The sequence below is a fragment of the Macrobrachium rosenbergii genome, chromosome 50, assembly GCF_040412425.1.
Source record: "Macrobrachium rosenbergii isolate ZJJX-2024 chromosome 50, ASM4041242v1, whole genome shotgun sequence".
Lineage (NCBI taxonomy): Eukaryota > Metazoa > Arthropoda > Malacostraca > Decapoda > Palaemonidae > Macrobrachium > Macrobrachium rosenbergii.
Genome location: NC_089790.1, coordinates 28224154 through 28251736, shown reverse-complemented (window position 1 = coordinate 28251736; position 27583 = coordinate 28224154). Strand labels below are relative to the sequence as shown.

The 27583-nt window shown below is 38.2% G+C and overlaps 1 protein-coding gene across 6 annotated transcripts in view; it reads left to right on the top strand.

Moving 5' to 3' along the window:
- The window catches only part of Btk29A (tyrosine-protein kinase Btk29A), a 666915-nt gene that overhangs the window by 392701 nt on the left and 246631 nt on the right, over positions 1-27583 (top strand). For 2 of the 6 annotated variants that reach the window (XM_067094349.1, XM_067094348.1), the window contains exons 1-2: positions 4761-4858; positions 19304-21112. The exons of the other annotated variants lie outside the window; for them this stretch is intronic. In XM_067094349.1, coding sequence (XP_066950450.1) covers positions 19972-21112 — 1141 coding nt within the window. In that variant the 5' untranslated portion in view covers positions 4761-4858; positions 19304-19971. Of the gene's footprint in view, positions 1-4760; positions 4859-19303; positions 21113-27583 lie in introns of those variants that run through there. 6 annotated transcript variants of the gene reach the window in all.

Genomic DNA, 27583 nt, shown 5'->3' with positions numbered 1-27583 from the left:
TTATTATTATTATATAATCTACTGGTTACATTCATGTGTTACAGTAATATTTAGTATAAAGACACAAACATCTCTCATTTTGTGGATTACCTTCTCTTTTTAGATATGCCAACGAAAGCAAGCAATGAATCCGAACGGAAGATATATAGAGAGACTACACTTTCAGTGTGGGACTCAAACTCACGAATGTTAGGTTAAAGTGAGGTTGCCTGTCAGTAGGAAGCGTACCTAAATAATGGATGGAAATCGGAAACAGAGATTTTTGTGACATATTATTATTATTATTATTATTATTATTATTATTATTATTATTATTATTATTATTATTATTTGGAACTCCAAGTATTTTATTAAATATGCTTTTAGTATGCTCTCTGTCTGTCCGCCCTCAGATCTTAAAAACTGCTAAGGCTAGAGGGCTGCAAATTGGTATGTTGATCATCCAACCTCCAATCATCAAACATACCAAATTGCAGCCCTCTAGCCTCAGTAGTTGTTATTTTATTTAAGGTTAAAGTTAGCATAATCGTGCTTCTGGCAACGATATAAGATAGGCCACTACCGGCCATGGTTAAGGTTTCATGGGCCGCGGCTCACACAGCATTATACCGAGACAACAGAAAGATAGTTCTATTTTCGGTGGTCTTGATTATGCGCTGTAGCGGCTGTACAGAAAACTCGATTGGCATTTTTAACGTGTTACATTTTCAATCAGTTGCTAAAGAAAATTTGTGTTTTACTGGTATTAGTTCAGAATAGTGTCCGTTTCTATAGAATATTCACTTGTGTGTGTATGTATATATATATATATATATATATATATATATATATATATATATATATATATATATTATATATATATATGAATATAATAAATGTCTGTTTATACTTAGGTATGCATAATTGCAGTTTATATTATGTTTAGGACCCGTCGCTTAGTTTAGATTAAAAGTATCTCAATTGGTATGTGATTTTTCTGGTGTATTTTCATGTTTTTCGTTCTTTTTTTTATTGAATTTCTTCCAAGAAATGCATTGGCTGTTTCTTGATTGGCAGTGGGTTAGCTGACGCAGGAATAAAATGTTTGGGAACGAAATCAGGACCAAATTATTCGAAAGATCAATAACCCTATCTGAAAAATATTTCTGTGGCAATTACCATGTTTTGTGTGCTTAGGAAAGCGCGCACGCGCACACTCATGCATACACACATATATATAGCATATTGGACAGTCATCTGTTTACCTCTATATCAAACAAAACCCAAAAGCCGTAGGTTCGAATCCTGGCCATGGTAGTTGCTGTTATCATAGATAATGCCGTATGGGTGTAGTTATTCCCAATGGATATTTGTGGTTTAATATTTGAGAGATATAAGAAAGTCACCGCATATCATAAGAGTTCACACGCTTGGTTACTTATATCTGATGACAATTACATCTAGGCATGATGTAGGTAAGTGCACACGGAGAGTGAGATTTTGTGTCTATGAAATTCAAAGGCGTGGTCACTTGATTTCAGTTCTCTGGGTCTGGTGGCAACCTACCCAGTGATGATAATACTGGCAGTTGCCAGGGGCCAGTACTAGAATTAAAAGGTAATGGAAATAGTAACGAACCTCGTCCAAGATGATATCTGTTGCAATGTTGGTTACTTGTACAATTTATCGAGTGAAAGTTCTGGCGAGAGAGATGAAAATTCCCCAAGGAACGGGTACTGAGAAAGAATTCAGTCTGGAGGTTGGGTATGGGTGGAACGTGAAAAATTTAATTATTAACAGAAATAATTGTCTGATGAAAGTGAACGAAAATCTAACGAAAAGGACCAAGAACCATACGGGTAAGAAAATCAAGACACTTGAGAATCTGTGGTAAATAATGAAAAAACCTGGAAATCGAATGAGAACTGCATTATGAAAAAACAAAAATCTCACGAAAAGGAGTTAAAATGCCTGGCGAAAAGAATTACCTAGTGGAACTAAGTACTTCATGAGAAAATAAGTAGTATCTGCTGGAAAATGGTAAATATTTATGGCCTGAAATAAGAAATATCCAGTTTGAAAACTTATGAGAAATTTTGAGAGGAAATTGGGATATCGTAAGAGGAGAAATAAAAAAAAGAAAGAAATGTGAAGAAATCCTCAGACTGAAGGAGTAAGGTATTAAATAAGAAAATATGACTTAAAAGCACTTTCACTTTTTCATATACTTGAGTTTTCTTTAGACATTGTTTGAAATTTATGTACAGTAGTTATTCATTCACGTGCCTGCGAAATATCTAGCCGTTATTCTTTCGTATATTTGTGTGCTTGTTGTTTTATATCAATTTGGCACATACCCAGTAGCTTGTTGTTGATTTCAGTAAAATTTTCCATTTTGTTCTTGCCGTCGTACCGTACTTTTCCTTGTACGTAACTTATTCAGTTAGCTCATTTAAATTTAAAGAGCGTTTCTCAGTTATGCTTTGTCACTGACACATTTACAGCCAGGCATTTCTGTTTGAAACGCATTGGGTATTCCGACAGGGAATCTTAGAGCACCTTGCGGTTGGCAAATTGAATTTCATTAGATAAAGGCAGTCCAAAATAAAAGTTGCACAGATATAGACTTAGCCTGTCGTTTTCTGTAAACTGCAATCGTATAATTCTGTGATCGATATTTCTCCTCTGAGGTTAGGGTTCGCAAGTCCCTTATCAATATTTAAGCTTAGGAAGGACTTTTCTAGACTTAAGAGAAAAAAGAGTGGCACTAAGTGCCCAAAAAATTGTAGTAGTACCGGTCGAAGCTATTGCTGTTGTTGGCAATCACTCTAGCTTGGCTCATCTTTAAGTCAAAATCTTTCATCAAAAGCGAATGTTATCAGATGGTATACAAGTATGATTTGATTTCTTCCCCTCACATTTGGATGTCGAAAAATTTTGCATTAGATTAAAGAGAGGAAGTTTTAAAATGATAAGAACATATGAAGTGTTTTAAAAGCTCAAGTTCTCCGAATAGGATATGCGTTCCCACGTAAGCCACATACATACGGAGGTGATGCAAAAAGGTTAAGCTCAGTTTAGAACTCAAAAAGGCAACTTTGAAGATCAGCATCTGTGATACCAAAACAGTGCTCTTAGTCATTATGTCAAGCCTGCAGAATGCTTTAGAAATACCTCTCGATATTAATGGGATCAAACTCATGTTCAAGTGAAACGTTTGGCTATTTATAGACTACTGGTGGGAAAGTCATTAGAATTTTTTATTGGAGTAGAAATTTATGTTTAGTGACAGTGAGTTACTCAGTCTCGCCAGCCTTCTCACGCAACAGTTGAGACAGCAGAGAGGAATGTACGGGACATTTCGGGGGTGACGGGAAGAACAGAGGCCCTTTACAGAAACAGAGAAAAGGAAACTCACAAATCACACAAAGATGAGTAGCACCAAAATAACCCTGAGTCCAGGGATGTTCAAACGAATATGAATTGTTGGAACGTTGGTGTGTTGTTGTGTTAGGAATACATTTTGAATTAGCGAATAATTCTTTTTGAAATAAGAGTAGTTCTTCGCCAGCATCATTATTCAATCTCCTTCTGACGAGATTCGAGAATCCGGAAATGGACGAGCGATATCAGTGAAGATGAATTGAATGAAAGTGAGAGAAGTATAGTTATAGGCCTTGGAGGGAAGGGGTGGGTGGGCTAAGTGGCTGAATCTCTTTATAACCAGAGACTTTCATCTTGTTCGAAGGCCGAAGAGTACAAACCTATAAGTAGACGGGCTTTTTTTTTTTCTTCATGTGCTACCACCATTGTTATTATTAGCGGAGAAAAGAATCTCCGTAAAATTGCCCAGCAGTGATTTTCTCTGGTACAATATGGCTTCTTTGCTAGCATTAAGTAATTTCATATACTTTCCTTGTTGGGGAAACTTCGAAGTCTTTTGTGTTCCTTTTTCTTTTATTTGTTAGATGGTAGTTTGTTTTTTGTCTTTCCAATACAATTCATTAACTTCAAATTTTATGTGTGTGTGTTTGTGTGATGGGGGGGGGGGGGTGGTTATGTTTCCGCAGAATTCTCTCTTTTTTATCATTTAATAAGTAATCGAGACTATCCTTTATAGGCTATTTATTAGGAACTCACATTCTGCGAATCTTATACATGCCCTAAGAATGCTAATCTAAACTGAAGTCGTGATTGGGCAGTCCTCTGGTTTCTCATGTCATGCTCCTGCCGTCAGAAACATAATCACCCAATAACAGGTGTGGCTCTATTACAATTTAAATGTTAAACCCTCTTACCTGTGGGTCAAGCTGAATATACGTGGATGCCCTCAGTCACTTGCAAATGCATCGTCATTTCTCTTACCAGACTTTTAATTTCACCTTCACTATTACAGCAACGTCTGATTTTGGCCATGGTCTCTCTCTCTCTCTCTCTCTCTCTCTCTCTCTCTCTCTCTCTCTCTCTCTCTCTCTGTGTAGGTCATGTCAAGTAAAGGAGGGGCCCATCTTATCTCACAGAGAGAGAGAGAGAGATTGTGTAATTGCTGCTTGTCTTATTCCTTTCCTTCCCGTGATTATCATTTAACCCTCTTTCTCTTTCTCTCTCTCTATCATTCCTTTTAGCCATTCCTCTCCATCGGAGGTCATGAGGGTGGGTGGGGGTGGCGAGATGATGGAGTTGGTGGCGGAGGGGGAGGAGGACGAGGAGGAGGAGGAGGAGGAGGAGGATGAGGAAGGAGGAGTAGGAGCAGGAGGAGGCAAAAGGTCCAAAAGCGCATCAGTGGTGGTGTGGCCGTGGTGGTGGTCGCTTTGTGTGTGCGTGTGTCTGTCGCGTTTCTCGTGTTGGAGTGCGCTACTCCCTCCCGGATTTCTCACCGGTATATCCAATCTCTTGCACTTCTGAGTATTGTCATTTGCTGATACACAAATTGGCCACAATGTGTAAACATGTAGTGGGAGCAGAAATACCGTGTTGACTTGATTAGCGAACCTAACTTATAGCAAAATGTCTTTTGCGAAGACAGATAGAAGGAAATCTTAAACGCTTCCACAAAGTTGAATGTGAATATGGGAAAGACTGAAATCATATATTTTCAGACAAAGTCAATATATAATGAATTACGGTTTTTGATGTTTATTAAGGCCGATTTGACGCCACAGTGGTTATCTTGATTAATTTCTGAGTGAATGAAAAACCTAGTGTTGGGTTTTCTCGCGAAGAAATGCACACGTTTTCCTCTTTTTCTGTTTGAAAATTCGACTTTCTGATCTACAGGGAAATATTTTGCAAATGAAACTTCCACGCTGAAAAAGAAAAATACATTTAGTGGACATTATATCGGTGTTTGATGAACTGAAACGTTTTCAAACAACTTTTCAGTAGAATTTTGAGTTCCATATTTATTTCAACACTATCAATGTAAGAAAATGAGGAAAACGTGATGCTGAATTTCTGTGTGTAATGAAACCATGAGCATTTAAAATGATCAGTGTTGACCTGCCAGCGTTGATGCAGGCTGTACTGCATAGTGAACTTGTTTCATTCATGTATTATTAATGGAAGCCTGCATTGTTACTTTGCTGAAATGTCATCAGATTATGTACATAAATTATATATATTAATCATGTGTCTATTCTATTGTGGAAGAGCATTCTATGAATAAGGTTATTGGTTCGACAGATTTAAAATAGTTTGCACAAAGTTCACACGTTGTTCGGTGGTAAACTTCTGAAAAAAAAGAAAAAGACTTACTTTAAGGTTATTACATCATATGATTATCCTGTCATGTTTTCTCATAATGTTAAGTTTTCCGACATGTAGCCTATAGGTCACATGAAATATGCCTTTTCGTAATTGTGAATTCAATTAGATTGTACAGACGCGTAACGAACGCTCGGGAGGTTATCATTACCGCCAGACAGACTTGCATAACCTTTGACACAGCTCAGACCCTTTTTCTTGTATAAGATCCAATGATGGGAGAATGACATTTGTTGCTCGACGGGAGTATAAAAAGGAGTCCTGTTAAGATTTGGTCGTTGCTGACACCAGTGACCAGTTTAGCTGGTCGATTTGAAGAATGGCAGAGTCATTATTTACGTGGTATTGAAGTATTAAGTTTAAATTTGCTTTTTAATACTGGCTTTAGTTAATGACAGAGTACTGTTCGGGATGATTGCATCATCGACAGGATTTGTACTACAGTTGTGAATGTCAGGAAATTCGTATAAAAATCTAGCTAGGTTTTGCTAGGTTTCTTTGCAGTTTGATTAATTTAAACCTCTTGATAAGGTTTCATTGGTCCCATTTTCCTAGTTGATTAATTTGCTATTTTTTTTTTAATTTTTAATCTAATTTTGTCGAGAGGTTGATTGGCTTGATTTATTTAATTTTCTCTAAATAAATTTCATTCATTTATTTCTATTTTTTTTTTTAGAGAATCAATTAATTTACCGAGGTGTTATGAGGTGTCTGCCTGAAGGCCAATTTCCTTTCCCCTCTTACTTCATCCGCATCCTCTTTCGGGTGTTTAAATGTTACTGGAATTCTGTCCAAGTTTTTCTGCTTGCTTGGTGGGGTTGCGTTGAGGGTGTTGTTAGTTCAAGCGGCATGTCATAGAATCTTTCAGCAAAGTGAAGGGGTTGCTGATCACACTTTAGAAAGTGAGGACCGAAAGGAAATTTAGTAAAAATTAAAAAAAAAAAAATTTGGTCAGAGACTTTTGCTGTTCTTTCGATGACCGGTTTGAGATGTGTTGATGCTGAGGGAGGTTGCCTCACAAAATACTGATCATTAACTGAAAAAGAATTTTACCCTGGTTTCATGAATTGTTTGTTTACCGTGGCACTATTTGAGCGACGGTTGAAAATGTTGATGTGACCTATCCAACGCTTACGGAAACAAAATATTTAAATATGAACGTATTTTCTTATTCATGATGGAATATTTTTTTATGTCTTAAATTACTGTCGTCACACCAGTGATTATGACATCAAGCTACTGTTTTAGGTATGCATACTTATCAGATGTATATTAAATACTGTAATTTCTGTATCACTGTCATTATTTCTCTTTCATAATTTCTTTTTCATAATTAGATTGCAATCATGGAAAAGGTCAAAAGGTCATGAAGTAGCCCAGCAAGTTTCGTAAGACTAGGGTAATCATTATATGGAAAAAAATTAAACAGCAGAATAAATCAGAATGTTTGCGTAAAACTGAATACATATGAAAAATAATTAGTATAAAATTGGCTGCTAAAATTATAAAAATGAATAAGAGTCTTACTTGAATGTGCTGATCATTTATTAATGTAGCGATTATGATCGAAGACCGAGAAGTGTATGAAAGTGTGTCATTACTGTAAGTGCGTGAACAATAATTATTATTGTATATTATTTCTGGCAGGATAAGCTGTAAATCCACTGAATCTGCAGTCATGTATCAGGTGATTGAGGTGAGTTATTCGTATCTCACACCTCAGTTGCTTCTCAAGGTTTCCTTTGTGATTTGGTGTGCTCAGTTGAACACAATAGTTGAAAATAGCTTGTTGGCAAAGGGATCGTTGCCACGCTTCAATGACGGAATTGGTAATGACGGGTTGGTTTCATTACGCGATGATGTACCGTGATTGCTTACATTTTGTTTCTGTTGAGCGTTTGTATGGGGGGAAGACTCGGGTGTTTGTTATGCTTTATATTCAAGAGAACTACTGACTACTACTCATGCCGCTACAGAGTAATGGATTTGCATTCCCTTTTCATATCTCTGTCTTTTCGTGCCTCTGCTGTCATGCTCTACCTTGGGTACCGCCAGTTTGCTGTAAAGAAACAATAAATCTATCAGCCATGTTCTTCCTTGCATACTTATAGCTATTTTTTTTTTTTTCCGATGCATTGTCACCTCAACTCTTTGGTTTTCATAGTCATGCTTTGGCCTCCAAATTTTGATTTTTCTTTTGTGGCATTAATTTACTAGAATTAACTGGAAGGCATAGAGTCTCCAAACCCATGTACACATTATTTGCGGATTTTTGTTCGATTTTGGTGCCTTGTTAAAATTATTTAGTTTGCGGCTCGGAAAGTAAGAGTGAGTTGACGTTTCACCTTGAATGGGTGACTCAAAATATGATTGAGAAAGAACGTCATGCTGAAAGTTCCGAGGGATAAGGCGCAACGGAGAGCATTACCAAATGGCTTCCCCGTTACCAAAAAGCATAAAAAGTAGATATATCACGCTTAACGGTCACAGTCTTTCGAAACGAAGTCAAAAGATTCGGTGATTCACTCAGATATTTTCCTAATATAAGCGGAGAAGTTTCCTGTGGAAAATCAAGGCAAAAATTTTTGACAAAAGCCCTAAAAAGCTTTTTGCAGACGCACAGCACGGCATACGGATAATTGGTCGGCAGTTGCAAGTTTGCCATTTAGCCAGGCTACCCGTACCACTGACTGCATTTGTCCTCAGACTCAATCTTTGGAACTCTCTTTTTGCTTCTATGCTTCCAGACTCTTATGCCCTTTCTTCCTTCAAAGGGCTGAACTGTCTCCTCCTTGGAGGTGAAGGTTTACACTTCAGCCACCGCGTCCCCCCCCCTCCTCCTCTCCTCCCTGCAACCCCCCTCCACTATTTTTTTCCGGACCTGAGATACAGCAGGGGATTAGCTTGCCCGCTCAGAAAATTGCTTTTGTTAAGGAGAGAAGGAACAGCAGCAACAGCACTTACGAGAGACAGACAGAGATAGAAATGAAATATGTTCCCAAATGTTTGGTCAGCCCGTCTTCCACCCATAAAGAAAAAAAAAACAGATATTATCCGAAATATTTGAGCGAGAGAGAGAGAGAGAGAGAAAGAGAGGCAAAGTCTCCGTGGTCATTGTTTGAGGTAAATGTAAGTGATCACTATCGCTTTTCGTAGCACATGGTAGTTTTGGCTTTATGAGTTGGTACTGGACGGATGATAATGCCGTTCGGCGCCTTCGCCTGCTCTGTGGGATGACGTAAGACTGCCGTTTGGAATTTCTAATGGAAAATTTAGCTTTTTTTTTTTTTCTTTTCTTTTACGTAGAGCTGAAACTATGTGAGTTCTACAAAAGAATTCCTTTCTAATTACAGTATTGCAGAAGAATTTTTATTAAACTTGGTTCAGTTGAATGTACCTTGTGTATTCGGAAATCGCAAGTAATATAAACTTTATTCTTTTTATTCTTTCAGTTAAATTCTTTGAAGATATTTTCAGATTATAAAATTTTAATCCTTTTTTTTTATCATGCATGTGTGTTTTGTGCAAACAGCTTTCATAATAGCCACTGTCGTATTTTTATCGTAAAATGATAGTATGCAGTTATTAAGGAAATCAAGACTGACATTGAATTTTATTTCATAAAGCATCAGCTCCCCTTTGTGCACTTTTGGCCTTCGGAAACTAGCAACAAAAAGGGTTTTGTGGGTAATGCATAATGTGTTGCTATTCAGGGGAATGAATATTTCCATTCGATCAATTTCCTATGTCCTTTCTATTCTACTCATTGAGCACGTCCTTCCTAATGTACTCTCTCTCTCTCTCTCTCTCTCTCTCTCTCTCTCTCTCTCTCTCTCTCTCTCTCTAAGGCCGTTGAGCCTTATCAAGCCAAATTTAAATGGAAGGCGAAAAATGTTGGGCTTGCCCTCGAAGGAAGCTCAGGTCCTCTTTATAAAAGAAGTGTGGATAAAAACGCACTATTCCATCTTATCGTTGTTGTTAAAAGCAAGAAATACCGTATCAGAATTAAGAACTATCTTGTTTGTTATTATTGGTAATGGCCGCCCGAGGCCTTTACGTGACCGCAAATTCACTCAAGACCAGGAGCCATCGCCTCTTGCATTCTTGCAAAACCTTGAGGATCGGACCGCCCAGTCAAGAGAGAATTCTCTGCTTTGGTGGAGTAACTTGCCCATTTCAAGCCAAGGCCGCGTTAATAATTTTTTTTCATGTAAACTTTGTAACATATGTAACCTTGCACGAGATTTTTATGTTCAAATATAAAGTCACGAATCTTCTAATACCTGATTAACTTTATCTTTGGACGTATTTAACCCACTGGGAATTATGCATAATAAGTGTATCTACCCTGGCTGTGATTCGAGCGTGTCCCCCCCCCTTTTTTTTTTTTAGGTGGGGCAGGGGACTGATACATAGATGATAATGACCATTTCTAAGCGTTTTAAGTCACTGTCGTCCATGTCAACCCAAAAATGTCCGAATCCTGGCCAGGGAAGTTATTCCCAGGTTATTTGGGTTAATATAGCGTGGAATGACTCGCTGTTAATCTTCCGTTTCGAAATAAAACTAAAAAGGATAAATTACTATCCTCTAAAACCCCCCTCCCTTACACGCACACACACACACACACACACACAAAAACAGACACACCCGCCGTTTGCACCCGAATGGCCTCTGGTGATTGCAACCTGACTGCTCAGCCGTCTGCGCGCTGGTCACCGTTGCCTAACTCCGCTGATCGAAAGACCGGAGGTGTATTGTCGGCGAATTCTTACAGTGATGCATCGTATAAAGTTATTGTGATTCCGTGGAGGTTTCTCAGAGGACTGATTCATAGTTCTGCTGTTTAAAATGCTGTAATAGCCGTTCCTATCGTGCTTTTCTCAAAAGCTGAATTTAAAAAATCTCTCTCGACGACCAGGAATAGCCGTTTTCTTTTCTTTTAATAACAAGGTCCGCCCCCCCCCCCCATGCTTCACTTTTGTTTTAAAGTTCCTCTCTCCCAACCTCTGATTACAAAATCTCTTGTTAATTGCAAGATCTTGGAACGCTCTCCATCCTGGTCTTCTCCCCCTCCCTCTTCCCCTCCCCTTACCTCCCCTTCCTCCTCCCAGTTTCTGTCGTGAGAGCTTATGTGGTCTGCCGCGAGAAAGTTGTCATTGTTTTGTGCCTTGATTTGAAAGTTTATGTCATTCGCCCGTTCGGATGAAAGTCAGAAAACAATTATAATAGTAACAGTGATAATAAAAATAACAAACATTAAAAGCTTGATACGTAAAATAATGTCATATTTCTTTGGTCCGTAGTGTTTCTTGTTTTTGTAATTTTTTTTTTTATATTTTCCTCCCTACATATTGCTTGCTTTTTTGGTTATATCTTTGTGCGCATATGGAGACAGGTAATTAGGCCTACTTTTGATGCTGTGGATGTATAATACCTTGAATCCCACTTCTATGAAAAGTACTATTTAAGTTTTTATATGTGTTGGTATTACACACACACACACACACACACACACACACACACATATATATATATATATATATATATATATATATATATATATATATATATATATATGTATGTATATATATATATATATATATATATATATATATATATATATATATATATATATATATATATATATATAGAGAGAGAGAGAGAGAGAGAGAGAGAGAGAGAGAGAGAGAGAGAGAGAGAGAGAGAGAGAGAGAGAGAGAGAGAATAATGCAGCCGATAATTTTTTGTGATAACGGACGGTAGCGACACTTTTTGAAATTCTCTCAGGTTGAAGAGATAGGAGGAAAATTTCTCTTCCGATGTGGCCACTGACAAGTGGACTCTTATCGCCTCTTTTGCACGCAGGTTGTCTTCTTCAGCCTCTCGATACAGAAGCTACGGATGGTGGAGAAAGTTTTCATTTTCAGCTTGGGTTGGACTGATGGAATAGGGCCACTGGTCGCTTGATAAAGGAGGGTTCTTCGGTTTAGGGAGAATAGAACATGTCTGACCCGCTTGGTGCTTCCATGACAACTAAAAATGCACTGTCGAGAGAAAGTCTTTAAATGGAACGCCTTTCTTTAGAGGTATAATTTCTGTAATTTGATTACTTGTTGCTAAGATTTTGTTTAATCGAATCATGCCGGTCGTAGTATTTACATATACTTTGGAATTTATTTACTTCGTTATTATCTAGATAATGACCCTGGTATTTTTAATTTGCATTGTGTTTTAGCGATTTTTGGCATTTTTTTCTTTTTTTTACTAGATGTGAAGGTTTCTTAGTTCAGTGTTCACTTGTTAGTTTTACTCCAAGCGTTGTCTTACCTGGAAGAGGACCGTTTTTAAGAGGCGTGAATAATTCCGTCCTGTTTTCAGTATCAGGCTTGCATTGAGACTGCCTGTATTGCCTATATATATCAAGATGTGTTTTGTATCCGTGTAGAGGTCGATGTTTGATTACAGACGACAGCCAGGTGCCCGGTACCCCACCTTTCCCCGCATCATTCTTCCCTTTTACCTGCCAAACATAGCTGAATCGTAATGGCTGAACACCTTATTTGGGGATCGGAGATAGGCCAGCCAGGATTCCCTCACCTCGGTGGATGGTAGTGTTTTATGGGGCAAGGTCCACAGAATAGGAGGCTTAGGTTGGGGAAGGTTTACGGAAGGGTTGTTGAAAAGCTCCGCCTGAAATTGCAACAATCAAGAGTAGTTTGATGAATCGGTATCTTTGAAGGGCAAAGGGCGATATGGGATGATCTTGGCTTTTCATATGTATGGTTTCGATGTACGCGCACTTTCGTCTCATTGGTGTTTTAAAACTTTGCAAAAGAGAAAGTGAATAGCGCTTTTAGCATCTTTACCTGGACTTCTAATTGAGGGAATCTCTCTCTCTCTCTCTCTCTCTCTCTCTCTCTCTCTATTGTAATGGTAGCTCTCGGCTACCAACAGAGCCGCCATGGATTCGGGCGTATTTCTTGAAAATCTTTTGATGGGGAGAAATGAGAAGAAAAAATAAGACGATTGATAAGTGCTCTGTTAAAATGCATGCCGTCATATCAGACATTAAAAGGAGAGGCCCTCGACGAGGTAATCTATATCGCTGTGATGAAATCATATAGCAGTAAAGCATTTCTGATAAAAAAAATTAGTCTTCAGTACTATTTTTCATCGGCAATCGAATTTGTGGAGCCGGCGTTTCCCTACCAGACTAGATACTTTGCAGAAGTTTAAAACCTGGGTTCAAACCGAATCGGCCAACATTTCATCACTTACGTCTTTAGTATTTCCTCCATTTAACCTGACTCCATTAAATGGCAGTATGTCAACTCTTAAGAATAGAAACCCATTAACGCGCTTTTTTGAAGTGACCGAACGTGATTTGAGTAGTCATGCCCGTCTGTCTCTCGCTCAAGGAGCAAAAAATACGTCTCGCAAGCTCATATTGTACCGAACAGAAATCGCAGTCTGCGCAAGAATCAGTGAAGAGTCAGTCATCTTATTCCATTAACAATACAGAAAGTGTGTGTTTATTTCGAATTACTACAATGATGAAATATCTGGCATATTTATTTGGGAGTTGGTTAGTTGGTTTGCACGCCTTCAAATGTTCGCAGATGCTTTGTGGTCTTATTTGAGTAATAGTGTTTTGTTTGTGTACGAAAACTTTCTCGATCTCAAAAGCTGCCATTAATTCTTAGCATATACCCGTTCTCACTTAAAACTCTGGTAAAATTCAAGCGCGATTAGAATGGATTTGGCAGCTAATAAACTTGGAATACCTCGCAGTCTTAGCTCTTGTATCCATTCTTTCTTATCCGATTCTTTTATGAGCGTTTATGTCTCTATTGAATCTCTTTTGTGTTTGTTTGCGGTCTTAGTTTGCTCCTGTTTGTTCTGAAAGGAAAATAATGGAAAGTTCTCGAGTCCAGTACCTTTTGTGCGCTTGCGGACGGCCAGCTGGTTCTTTGTATGCTTGTTCTTTTTTCTGTATTTCATTGTTAAGAGGCGAAATACAGTTACGGTGCAAGTTTTGAAAGAGAGCTTGGTCGACATGGACTGGCTCAGCTGTAGCCCCTGATGTAGTGAAAGTTATTTTTACGCGGAAGGGATGCCTTCAGGCAAGCTTGTATGCTTGCGTGACGTCTCCTCTTGCGCTTGCCTTTTGCTTGACGGTTGCCTGCCTTCGTGTCTCATATGGCTGTATCACTGGACTGGCTTTGTGTACTGGCTTTGATTCATAGGACTTAGATAATGACACTCATTATTGCTGTTATCTTCACCAGCCCTGTTGCTTATTGGTGCTAAATATGGCCATTACCAAATCGAAGACCCACCACTGCTGTCATTAATTTTTAATGGCTCAAATAATGTTATTCTGCTATTAGATATTGGTATCAGTAGTTCTCTTGCAGATGTACAGAACTTAAATGCTAGCCCAGAAGGCATGTCAGACAATAAATAAAAATTCCTGTGGCTCATAAAAAATAAGTAAATGGTAGCAACATGCCTTCATACTGGTCGAGCGATAGTAAATATCAAAGTTTTGTTGGCCAGCTATATAATACATTTGACTCCCTCTGGTGTATCCCGAACAAAGGACGGTACGAGCATAGAAGACAGGCGTCACATGTGCAATCACATAATTTTGTGCGGATACAACTGTGTTTTAAAGTTTTATTTGTTATATATTCCTTATATCAGTGAGAGAACTTTTTAGATGACACGTTTGTCGTTCGAGTAAGACGGAAGGGAGTCGCTTATATCAGTAATTTTCTATTTGTCACCAGGCAGTGACAGATGGATTTGTAAAATTGCATGTACCGATATGTTCACACTATACTGTGCGTAGAAATGTTCACGCATTTCTTCAGCTTTTCCGCGAGTTCATTACCTGGCGCGTGATATTCTGACATTGCAGTGCAGATATATATATATATATATATATATATATATATATATATATATATATATATATATATATATATATATAGATAAAATCCACGAAGGAAAGGGAAACACTGCTAAGTAAAGGACGAAAGAGTCGAAAGGCCTCGCAGCACTCCAGTGTTCCCCTTTCCTTCGTGGATTTTATCTTTATTTATATATATTCTTCACGTTCCATATTTTCGTGATTCAGTTATATATATATATATATATATATATATATATATATATATATATATATATATATATATATATATATGCATGCACCTGTGATATACCAGTGCTTATGTATATATATATATATATATATATATATATATATAAATGTATGTATGTATATATACATATATGTATAATATATACATACATACATTTATATATATATATATATATATATATATATATATATATATATATATATATATATATATATATATATATATATAGAGAGAGAGAGAGAGAGAGAGAGAGAGAGAGAGAGAGAGAGAGAGAGAGAGAGAGATTGTGTATATCTCCAATCGAATGTCCTTTAGGAAGAGTGAGGAACCCACTCTGACCTTTTCAAGCGCTAATAAATTTGACCTTTGAGGTAGCTCCTACTTCTGTGTCGAGAGATAGCTATTACTGAAATTAATTTGCGAATATTTCGTAATCATTCTCGACCAATCGAAGATAAGTAATACTGATGGAAGAATTTTGATTCGAGGTGCTATTTTGAGGACTCGTCTAGTTAAGTTTTTCCATGTTATTTTATTGGCATATGCCATATGCCCGCTTACGTAAAATTATATACATTTTCATTGACTGTGTTCGAGCGCTCCTCACTCTTAGACTGGGGTTGATATCCTGCCGCAGCTGATAAAGATTTCGAATTTTTCTTGAATATTCTTTGCCAAAGTGTGTCTCGTTACCAATACCTCACCTTTTATCATCCCTTCACCATTATCAGCCAGTTTCCTCTATCGACCGCAATCTCTTTTTCTGGACACCTTTCACTTATTCGATTGTGACACTGCACGGGTTCGGTATTTCGTTGCATCATGCTGATTATTATTAATATTAATATCATTATTATTATTATTATTATTATTATTATTATTATTATTATTATTATTATTATTATTATTATTATTATTACTGTTGTTGTTGTTGTTGTTGTTGCATGATTCAATTCTTGGAAACTCGAATTGGTCTTTGAAGTAAACGCATTGATAAGCCTCATGAGTTGATGCTTAGAGTAGATGAAGCTTATTTTTAAATATTTTAAAATTATGATTACAGTATTATAATGTAGTACATTATCGTGAAGCAAAATTACAAAGCAAAATGCCGGTATTTGATGGAAAAAACCATAACTGGTTGTGTATACAACTTATGTACAGTACATATATATATATATATATATATATATATATATATATATATATATATATATATATATATATATATATATTTATATATATATATATATATATATATATATATATATATATATAAATGTATGTATGTATGTATGTATATGTTTATAGGCAAACCACTTGATACACAATGCCATGCATATCAGTAAAAATTTACAAGATCATTACAACTGTTTACTTTTTTTCAAGTCGAATTCCTGTCATTTGTTAGAGGACTTGCGTTTGAATAAAAAAGGCTTCGCAGACGTTCAGTATAGCATTCTGAGCTCCTGAAACGTCCTTTGAATTCCTTCAGCAGACCGTAAAAGAAGGCGTGGCCCTTTTTTTTACCGTCCAGGGCGTTCCCCACCTGCTATAGTGAATGCGATGCCGAAAGGACTCTGTTGATGCATGCGTTATGGTATTTGCGGTAATGTTCGTATTTGAAGTAATGACGTTGTTTTGTTTTGTGTTAACACGGTGGAAGGCAGTTATAATCCAGAACTCTCTTTCTCACTTCTCGGTGAGGGAGTTTCCCTTTCCCGGCGAGTAAATAATACTGTTGAAATGTATTCGTCGTCTGATTCCTTATGGGAGATTCAGGAATGAATCTTTTGTGGGAAGAATTGTCTGATGATATTATGTGAGGTTTATTGCATTTCGTTGCCTGATCTTTAATCTCGTCTCATATGGAAGTGTGTGTGTGTGTGTGTGTATAAAGGATATTCTTGATCTTGGTAATTCGTATGAGAACATTTTTCTCTTTTTTTCAATCTTGAACGAAATCTATTTTTAGATCTTACTGAGACAAATCTTGAATGCTAATTGTATTTGCAGTTTTGAATGACTACGCCTATATTCGTGTCTATACAGTGTGCATTGTCGACATGTTTGTGGATATGCAAGGTTTTCTTTAAAGATTTTCTGTATATATACTGGATCTCCTTGGCTCACAGGTTTCAATCTTATCTCACACACCATAAGTTTGACATATAAATCACGTCGTTCTCACGAATTACAGGCTGTTCTGAGAGCACGAGCCCCTGTTGGCACAAGGCTATCTTAGTCTTACCCAACCACCATCACACATTCTGAGACCAGTTGAGCCCCATTTCCTCAAAATGAGGCATAGGACTAGCAACCTCATCTCAGAAGAATTGCAGACAAATAACAGGTTAATATGACTTGCCACCCTTTTGAAGAACAAAAAGGGTAATATATATATATATATATATATATATATATATATATATATATATATATATATAATGTATTATAATAAAATCCTAGTGGATCTTCCTTGTTTGTCCGGCCCGGGTGTGGATGGGGTAGGTAGGGGATCGGGAGGGCAGGGGAGACATGACACATCCACCCTCCTGCAAACCTGTTTATCTGCCCCGGGTGGGGGCGGGATAGGCAGGGGATTGGGAGGGTAGGGGAGACATGACACATCCACCCTCCTCCTGCAAACCTGTTTATCCGCCCCGGGTGGGGGCGGGGTAGGCAGGGGATCGGGAGGGTAGGGGAGACATGACACATCCACTCTCCTCCTGCAAACCTGTTTACCCGCCCCGGGTGGGGGCGGGGTAGGTAGGGAATCGGGAGGGTAGGGGAGACATGACACATCCACCCTCCTCCTGCAAACCTGTTTCCGCCCCAGGTGGGGACAGGGTAGGCAGGGGTTGGGAGAGTAGGGGAGATATGAAGGGCAGCGCCGGGTTCCAGCACAGCATAGCGCACGCCATCAAGCTCATATATGAAATCTCTCTGTCGCTGGTGTATGTATGTATGTGTATATATGTTTGTATGTATGTGTATATATATGTGTGTACATACATACATACATATACATATATACACGTACATACATACATACATACATACAGTACATACAGAGAGATTTCATATATGAGCTTGATGGCGTGCGCTACGCTGTGCTGGAACCCGGTGCTGCCCTTCATATCTCCCCTACTCTCCCAACCCCTGCCTACCCCGCCCCCACCTCGGGTGGAAACAGGTTTGCAGGAGGAGGGTGGATGTGTCATGTCTCCCCTACCCTCCCAATTCCCTACCTACCCCTCCCTCACCCGTGGCAGATAAACAGGTTTGCAGGAGGAGGGTGGATGTGTCATGTCTCCCCTACCCTCCCAATCCCCTACCTACCCCGCCCCCACCTGGGGTGGAAACAGGTTTGCAGGAGGAGGGGTGGATGTGTCATGTCTCCCCTACCCTCCCAACCCCTGCCTACCCCGCCCCACCCGGGGTGGATAAACAGGTTTGCGGGAGGAGGGTGGATGTGTCTTGTCTCCCCTACCCTCCCGATCCCCTGCCTACCCCGTCCCCACCCGGGCCGGATAAACAGGTTTGCAGGATGAGGGTGGATGTGTCTTGTCTCTCCTGCCCTCCCGATCCCCTACCACCCCACACCCAACCGGGCCGGACAAACAAGGAAGATCCACTAGATTTTATTATAATACATATATATATATATATATATATATATATATATATATATATATATATATATATATATATATATATATATATATATATAGAGAGAGAGAGAGAGAGAGAGAGAGAGAGAGAGAGAGAGAGAGAGAGAGAGAGAGAGAGAGAGATTTTAAATCTAGAATAAAACAAGTTTTCATTTACTGGTCACATGAATTAAACTATTTTAGATAGTGTAGAGCTTTAAAATCTCTTTTAAAAATTTGAAAGTTTTTACATTGACGATGTGATATTCACATGAAATAATGTAAGATAATCAGCCAGGGGTAATAATAATAATATGAAATAGCAATTTGTGATTAGTTTGATTCCATCAGTTCCAACATATGTACATACACATAAAACACACACATACAGAGAATATATATATATATATATATATATATATATATATATATATATATATATATATATATATATATATATTTATATGTATATTTTATATGTATATATATATATATATATATATATATATATATATATATATATATGTATGTATATATGTGTATGTTGTGGATGTGTGTGCCGTTAAATTACACATGCATAGCTGTGCTCTTCCACAATATATTGTTGTTTGTTACCTAATGTGAAAATGCCCTATTTTCATAAACGATGAGTACATTTTAATATTTCCTGATGTGTACGGTGCTTTAATTACGTTTCATATAATGTAACGTGTTTCTTTTCTTTCTTGGCAAATGAAGAATTACTGAGAGAGTAGGCAAGCGGCCTTGTGAATTCGCTTCCTGTACAGGTGTCTGTGAACAGGTGCGTAGCGCAGGACCCTCCTCCCTTGACCCACTGGACACGAGTTTGTGATTGTAGTAGAAAGAGGATTTATGAAAAGGACTGGAAGGTGTTGCGTGTGTTTGTGATGTGCCACAGCCACAAGTTAGAAAACTTACTAATGAGTTTACTTTAGATTTTCTCGTGAATATGTATTAGAATATTCATGAAAGTATAGTTCCATTTAGATCGCAGAGTACTTACTACATATGAATATTAGAGAGTGTAGTATTGGAATCTGTTTTGGCTTAGAAATTTCTTCAGAGGGTATTTCGGTTCTTTGAGCTGTCGCCTGCTTTGTCAAAAAGTAGAGGAATCGCGTTCGATCAGCCCCAAAAAGGGAAAAAAAAAAAAAATTTAAATCGCTAACGCTTCCAAGTTTCGTGTACTAACGTAGTATTGGTAAGATTTAGTGTTATAACGTTTATATGTTAAGTTATATCGTTTGTGGAAATAAATACTGTTGGTGTTTTTTCATCCTTAATGGTGTCAAGTAGAAAATAAAGGAGAATTATCGCGAGCCAAGAGAATAATATCAACAGCAGCAGCAGCAGCAGCAGCAGTAGCAGAAGCAGCAGCAGCAGCCATGAAGGGCGAAAGCAGCGTTGCGGCTGCCGGTGCCCATCCGGATGCCATGAGAACGCTTAGTTTGCAGCCTCCGAAAATCGCCAGCCACCTTGATCTCTTGTCTGATCCTTTAGCCGCGTTACGAGCTCCGCCATCCCCAAGTTTCAATTCAGCTCACGCTCGCGTCAGCGCTGCCCGAAGTCTCAGGGGTGTGTTTCAGGCCAGACTGAACGGTCCTCTGGGGTCCCTCCAGCCTGCCCTGGCCCATCGCCCCCAGAACACCTCTGCCGCGCTCAGGTCACCGCGATCAGTGAAGCGTTTGGCCGGGAAGCATTCCAGGACTCCCAGAGCCAGAAGTCAGCCGGGTACCGATAAGGAAAACGTAGCTCGCGCGCTGGAGGACGAAGACGAAGGCTTCGAAGATGTTTGGGCGGGCATTGGGAGGGACGAATCCCCTAGAATTGTGGTTGGTGACGTCGAGGGGAATGACTCGAGATGGGCAGGTGACCTAACACGTCTGACCTCTGCATTAGACCAGTTGGCTGCCCTTTGCAATGCTCCCCACAAGCGCCCGCCTCTTCCTTCAATAATGAGTTCTCGCACTGCCCCCAGTAGCCCTACACACCCGACTCGTCATGCACATTCCCATGCCCTTGGCAACGGTCGTACCAGTCATCATGGTTCCTCTTCGCACGGTCCTACTAGTCTGTCTCATCCGTTCAGTCATCATCATCATCATCATCATGAGCATCAAAGTCAAGAAACTCCTAATGCCCAACCAGTCAACATATCGCCAACATGCCCAGTTCATGGCAGCCAAGTCAATGGTGCCCTTACCTCGCTCAGCCTCGCCGATGGCGATAGTTCCTCTTCCAACAGACTAGCCCATCCACTCCTACAGGAAACGGACTCTGGCGGGAGTTCAGGTGTCCACGCCATGTCGAGTCCTCCGTCTCCCATAGGAGCCGGAAGCGGGGGTGGGATAGTAGGAAGCACCAAGGACATTTCAGGAGGCATGGCCAGGAAAGTAAGCGTGGCGCTGAGGGCCTTAGGTGGCCGTCTTGCGGCTTGGGGACGAGGCAACGATGGCTCGCAGGGCTCCTGCCAGCTCTCTTCGTCGTCTTCTTCGTCTTCGTCTCCGGTTGCTTGTAGACATTCAGGTGAGTTCATTGAACAGGTTATTGAAATTCATCATTTAATAATAATGTATTGGGTGATGGTGAGAAATGTCTTTTTTGTGCAGGTCTTTTGTTAACTTTGTATATTGGTAAGACCTGTGTATAGGTTATAGGTACAGCGGGAAATTAATTGTGATAAAGTAACTAGCCTTGTCATTGTATATCGACGAACCATTTAGAAAATGGTCGGACATTTAAATCAGTTTCCTTATCAGTTAAATCTTGATGTGCATTCCAAAGTTTGTGGTTTTAGCATACCACAGAGAATGATATGAGGTAGAAATCCGTGTTACAGTCTACTTGCTATTCTTGGAAATAACATTGTGACCTTTTGGGGGAAGGCGGGTTGAGGAAGACGGGACGGGACGCTCAGTAAGTGGAAACGAAAGAAAAAAAAAATGAGAGCTGATCTTTGAATGGAAAAATGTAAACGTAGATGGAGCGAGAATTGGCCAGATTGTTATATGGTTTGTGTAAAATTATAAAAATAGAAAAAAATATATATATATATTTTTGATGTAAGACTGCGAAGTGCTTCTTACGAAGATGAAGAGGTTTTAAGACTACAGGTTTTTTTTTTATCTATGAGAACGCATTTCATCCGCTCATCGTTTGGTTAATAACTTAGGAACGTTTACTTGACACACTTCTCTCCAAGAAATCCGGTTAATTACCATGTTAAATACACTGCACTTAATTGGTATGCAAACCCTCTTTGAAAGTAGCGAGCGCTTCATGTCCAATGGTAAGCAGTAATAATCCGCGAAATTTCACTTCACTTCATTTCATTTCATTTTTAATTTGATTGTACTTCTTTGACTTCAGTGTTAATTGCGATGTTCTGTTTTTATATGCTGTGAGCTGTCAGATGTTAAAGAATGAAAGAGACTTACGGTACCTGCTTGGTGACGGGTTTTTGTCTAGCCGGAGGGTAATTGACTTGTAATCACGGAGAATAATCATATCTAAGAAACAATAAGCAGCATGAGGTTGGGGTTTCTCTCTCTCTCTCTCTCTCTCTCTCTCTCTCTCTCTCTCTCTCTCTCTCTCTCTCTCTCTCTCTCGTGTATGCGCATGTATGAAACTGTGTATTCAGAACATTTGCAGTTACTAAATATAGTTTTCTCTGTCAGTAAAACTCGATTAGTTTATGTGTCAAGGTAAAACCTTACATTATATGTAATGGTATACCTCCTGTTACGGCGATGTTACATTCATTGTAAGGTGTAACGGAATGCATCTGTAATAGTACCTGTACATCATTTAATATGGAGGTGTAATTGTGCGTTGAAAGTATTGAGGTGATGAGGGTATTAAAACCTTGGTTGAAAATTAGAGTTATCAATTTAATACACAATTGATTACATTTAGCGGAGTGGTTAATAGACTTACGGTTGTTTGTGTTGTAATCTGCAGAGTGATGCAATTCAAAAATTATCACGGGGGTGGGGGAGGGTACCTGATTTCTTCATAGCTGCATGAGTATGAGATTCTCTCTCTCTCTCTCTCTCTCTCTCTCTCTCTCTCTCTCTCTCTCTCTCTCTCTCTGTCTGCAGAATGTTAAGGGGAGGTTGATATACTGTGCATAAGGTTTCATCTAAGTGTACAAGGAATATTTGAATCCCAGTGATTGGACAAACGGTTTGGAAACCGTTCTGTGATATGTGTAATTTCTCAACATTAAGCTCTTTTTCTTACGGTTGGCTCCAGAGGCAGGAATACACTATATATAGATGTTTAATGCAGAATCATGCAATAAAACTGCTGAATTTTGGGTTAACACTCAGCACAGTAAAACTTCCATAACAGTAAACGCTTCCTACTCCTACAAAGAGGGTTCATTTGCAACGCATTGCACCCCTACACGCACTGAGTCTTTCACCCCTGTCTTGCATTCTCTCTAGCATGTCTGAATATTATGGCCCTCTGTTCCTCTATATATATATATATATATATATATATATATATATATATATATATATATATATATATATATGTGTGTGTGTGTGTGTGTGTGTGTGTGTGTGTGTGTGTGTGTATATATCTTAAACGTCATCTGCCTAAAATGTATGTTATAAACTTTTTTTCAACCATCTATAACCGCCCAATCTTTCCACAGGACTGAACGATCTCAGAAAACTTTGATCTGTCCTTTCATGTTTGAAAACCTTTTTCCATTTCTGTACAGACACACACACACACACACAAATATTAAGGCACAAATATCGTTTAATGTCCAATTCACTATACTTTGGGAATAACATTCACCCAGGGGGAATTATAATTGATAAATGCTTCGTTCCTGGCAGGATTCGAACCGTTGCCTGCTTAATATTTGTGTGTGTACACACACACACACACACACACACACATATATATATATATATATATATATATATATATATATATATATATATATATATATATATATATATATGCACTGTATATACCATACATAGTTTTCACCATCATTTCACATGTCACCGGAAGGGTACAGCCTTTGTAGTTGTTAAGAGTATTTACATAAACTGCGCTATTTCTTTCTATCTTACTTCATCGACACTTCTATCTTTCGTCTTCAACATTAAATCCCATCAGTTCCAATACCTCTTCTCTCTATGTGTCCATTAATTTTCAAAACTTCTTTCCCTCATGTCAGCACGTCCCTACTTGGAGTGCTTTGAACCCTTTGTCGTAGAAAAAAAAAAATAAATAATAGAGGAATTTAACACAAACAGACACACATATACACTGTGTGTGTGTGTGTGTGTGTGTGTGTGTGTGTGTGTGTGTGTGTGTGTTGTGGTTTACGCGCTCATTCGTGTTTGTGCCACCGTGCTGTTCATTTAACTTTTGAAAGGGTTGATGCAACTTATCTGCCAAATGGCTGACGTGAGATACCAGCTATGCTCTAATTAATTAGACATTATGGAATCACAGTTTCACGTAAATGCCAAACAGTCAAGGCTATTCTGGAGCTTAAGGTAGCATTAAAAAAAAAAGATGAAGATTGTTGCGCAGGAGAAGAAAGAAGGAGAAAATAATGTATTTGTACTCTGATGATTAGATATTTTTTATCAACTCAACTTCAGAAAAATCCCGTAAAAATATTTAGCTGTATCATAATCATTACTCTTGTTACCAGTATTATTGTTAATGCTGTATTCAATATGTACAGTTTATAGATAACAAAATTTTATTTTACCAACATAAGCAAGTATCTGTAATATTGGTCGCTGTTATTATGATAATTTTCAGCTGTTGTTTTCATTTTCTCGAAGGCTAAGATCATATCGATCGAGTCGTTCGCTTCGCCAGAAGTTTAGAAGGTCGGAAGTTCAATTTCCGTGAACATTGCGTCATCTTAGACTTCCGACCGTGATCATCAAGCGGCATTATGCATAGTTTCTCTTTCCGAGGAATTTTAATTTTTTTTCCCTCAGTAATATTGACACATAAGAACTTTTCATCTTATCGAAACATTGGGACAGTACTTCGAACCTATGTGGATTTTGTTTTTGTCTTTTTTTTTGGGGGGGGGGTGGGTTGAAATGTAATTTAAGCTTTTGTTTTGATTAATGGCTAAGACCTACATTTCTGTAAGTGGTAAGATCCTTTGCTTCCTTCGTGATAGCAACAGTTTTTAATCATTTATTTATTTATTTATTTATTTATTTCTGTAAGGTTTTTGCAAGACAGCCACTACAGGCCCTCCCTATCAGCCTCCGCATGAAAGAATTTGTTTTGCTTGATTACACCATCAATTTATTCAGTTCGTTTTAAAAAAATCCCAGTTTTTTCTGTACCCGTTGCAGTAACTTTTGTACTCGACTGCTTCGGTGGTGACAAATTTGCCTGATAAAAAGACGACAAGATGATACAGCAGAAGATAAGAAATTTCATAACTTGAGGAGAGGCCAAACGGGTTTTACGAGGAAGATCCCTCTTCTGCGTAGTGGCCAGGGAAGTGTACACACTCAGGCGGCTGAAACTGAACACCCGAAACTGCATGAAAAGGAGATGGAATGTATTTTAAAAGGCTTCACTTTTCAAAGAAATTTTCCTACTTATGCTGAAGATATCCTTTTTGTTACGGCTTCAAAGTCTTTTAGTTCTAAATGTTACTTTCCTTTGGTGGTAAAACAATACTTCTTTTTCAAAAAAGGAAATTGTGCCTTTATAGTGCCCCCTTTAAGTAAATAAATAAAGTAATATTTGCTCTCTCTCTCTCTCTCTCTCTCTCTCTCTCTCTCTCCTTCTCTCTCTCTCTGTCCTTCCTCAAGGGAAATAATAATGGCCTGGCGGAAATACCTTCATCTCCCTGTGTTGTTGAGTATTCTCTTACAACATCAAATTTGTATAGTTGAACTGAGTGAGGTGTTTTATATATATATATATATATATATATATATATATATATATATATATATATATGATTGTATATAGTAGTATGCATATATACACAAACACACACGCACACATATATATGTGTTTGTGTGCATATATGTAGGTATGCATGTATGTAAGTATGTGTAATATATATATATATATATATATATATATATAATCACTGTTAGATTTGCTGTTTCCTTCATTGTCATGTAAGAATTATGACGATAATAAAATCATTGACCTTTTCTAGTGTTGTTAGAGTATACCTTTGTAATGTAGTTTCTATGGACGTAATCCTGCAAGGGCAATGTAACGAAATCAAATGATTTGCCTTTTATTGGGCAATGTTATTCTTAGATTTCGTTTCTTTTCACATTTTTTGTATGGTATAGAGAAACCATTTTTAGCTTCTCGCCTTGTAATGAAACATACCAATCTTCAAAAATGTTCTTTATTATTATTATTATTATTATTATTATTATTATTATTATTATTATTATTATTATTGTTGTTGTTGTTGTTGTTGTTGATGTAGTTGTTTTTGTTGGTGTTGTGGTGTAGTTAAGGAGTTTGGAGCTGCAAAATAGTTACCATTTCGTGGCATTTATGAGGAACTTTTTGGGATTTTATGTGCGTTCAAGTGCCAAGGTTTAGTGTGTGGCTTCTAATTGGGAGTGGGAAGTGTTGGGGGAGGGGGGGATAAGAAGGAAGGGGAAGGGCCAGTGAGTGATTGCCACGAACCGCATGATTTCATCAGTTCGTGATTTTGACTTTGCCTTGAGGGTTGAGCACAGAGCGAGAGAGAGAGAGAGAGAGAGAGAGAGAGAGAGAGAGAGAGAGAGAGAGAGAGAGTCTTCAAAAATGAAAAGCGTTGATATGCTCCCTGTTATTTAGTTTATCGCAGAAGCTGTAGGAACACCGTTAAGAAATGGCGATCAAAGCCTTCTGTCTGTCCTTACTACCGTATAAGCACTGTTTATTGTGGAGTGAAATTTTTATTTGAAAATAGACGAGGTTACACAATATGTAAATGTACGTCATATATACACTTATTTAATGGAGATATTTAAGAAATTTATAAAATACAATATGATATATATATATATATATATATATATATATATATATATATATATATATATATATATATATATATATATATATATATATATATATATATATTATATATATATATAATTTCAAAAGAAGGAAGCAATAAATTGAGGAGATACGATGCAATCCTATTTGGTTGATTACGGCGTTAATAAAATGTAGGAAATTTGAGTCATTTAGAATGACTGATGAGATAAAGACAAGTTCATAAGATTAATTTAAGATATGGGGATTAGGCCTGGAATGAAGAATGTTTCCTGATGGACGTAGACACGTACTTACATAGTTATAAAGTTAATGATGTCGTAGCCAACTGCATCGTCAACTCTAGATTCAGTCGTTTTCATCACTCCTCCTTTCACTATCTACCAGAGTGGAGTTACCTGCTTGCCATTATAATCCTTGAACTCTACTTCCCCGTAGGGTAGTTCCTCATTGGGCGGATCGATATCGCCCTCGGCTAGCACTCTGCTGGACCTGCGTTCGATTCTCCGGCCGGCCAGTGAAGAATTAGTGGAATTTATTTCTGGTGATAGAAATTAATTTCTCGGTATAATGTGGTTCGGATTCCAAAATAAGCTGTAAGTCCCGTTGCTAGGTAACCAATTGGTTCTTAGCCACGTAAAATAAGTCTAATCCTTCGGGCCAGCCCTAGGAGAGCTGTTAATCAGCTCAGTGGTCTGGTTAAACTGAGGTATACTTCTTCCCCGTAGGGTGATACTGCCTTCAGTGCACCTCACGTGGTGCTCTGTAGGCATTACTTAATGATCATTGCAGCGTCCCTTCGGTCCCTAGCTGTAACCCCTTTCAGTCCTTAAATTGTACCTTCGTTCACATTCCTTATTCCATCTGACTTTCCACCCTCTCTAACAATTGTTTAATAGTGCAACTTTGAGGTTTTCCTCCTGTTACACCTTTGACATCTTCTTACTGTCAATTTCACTTTCA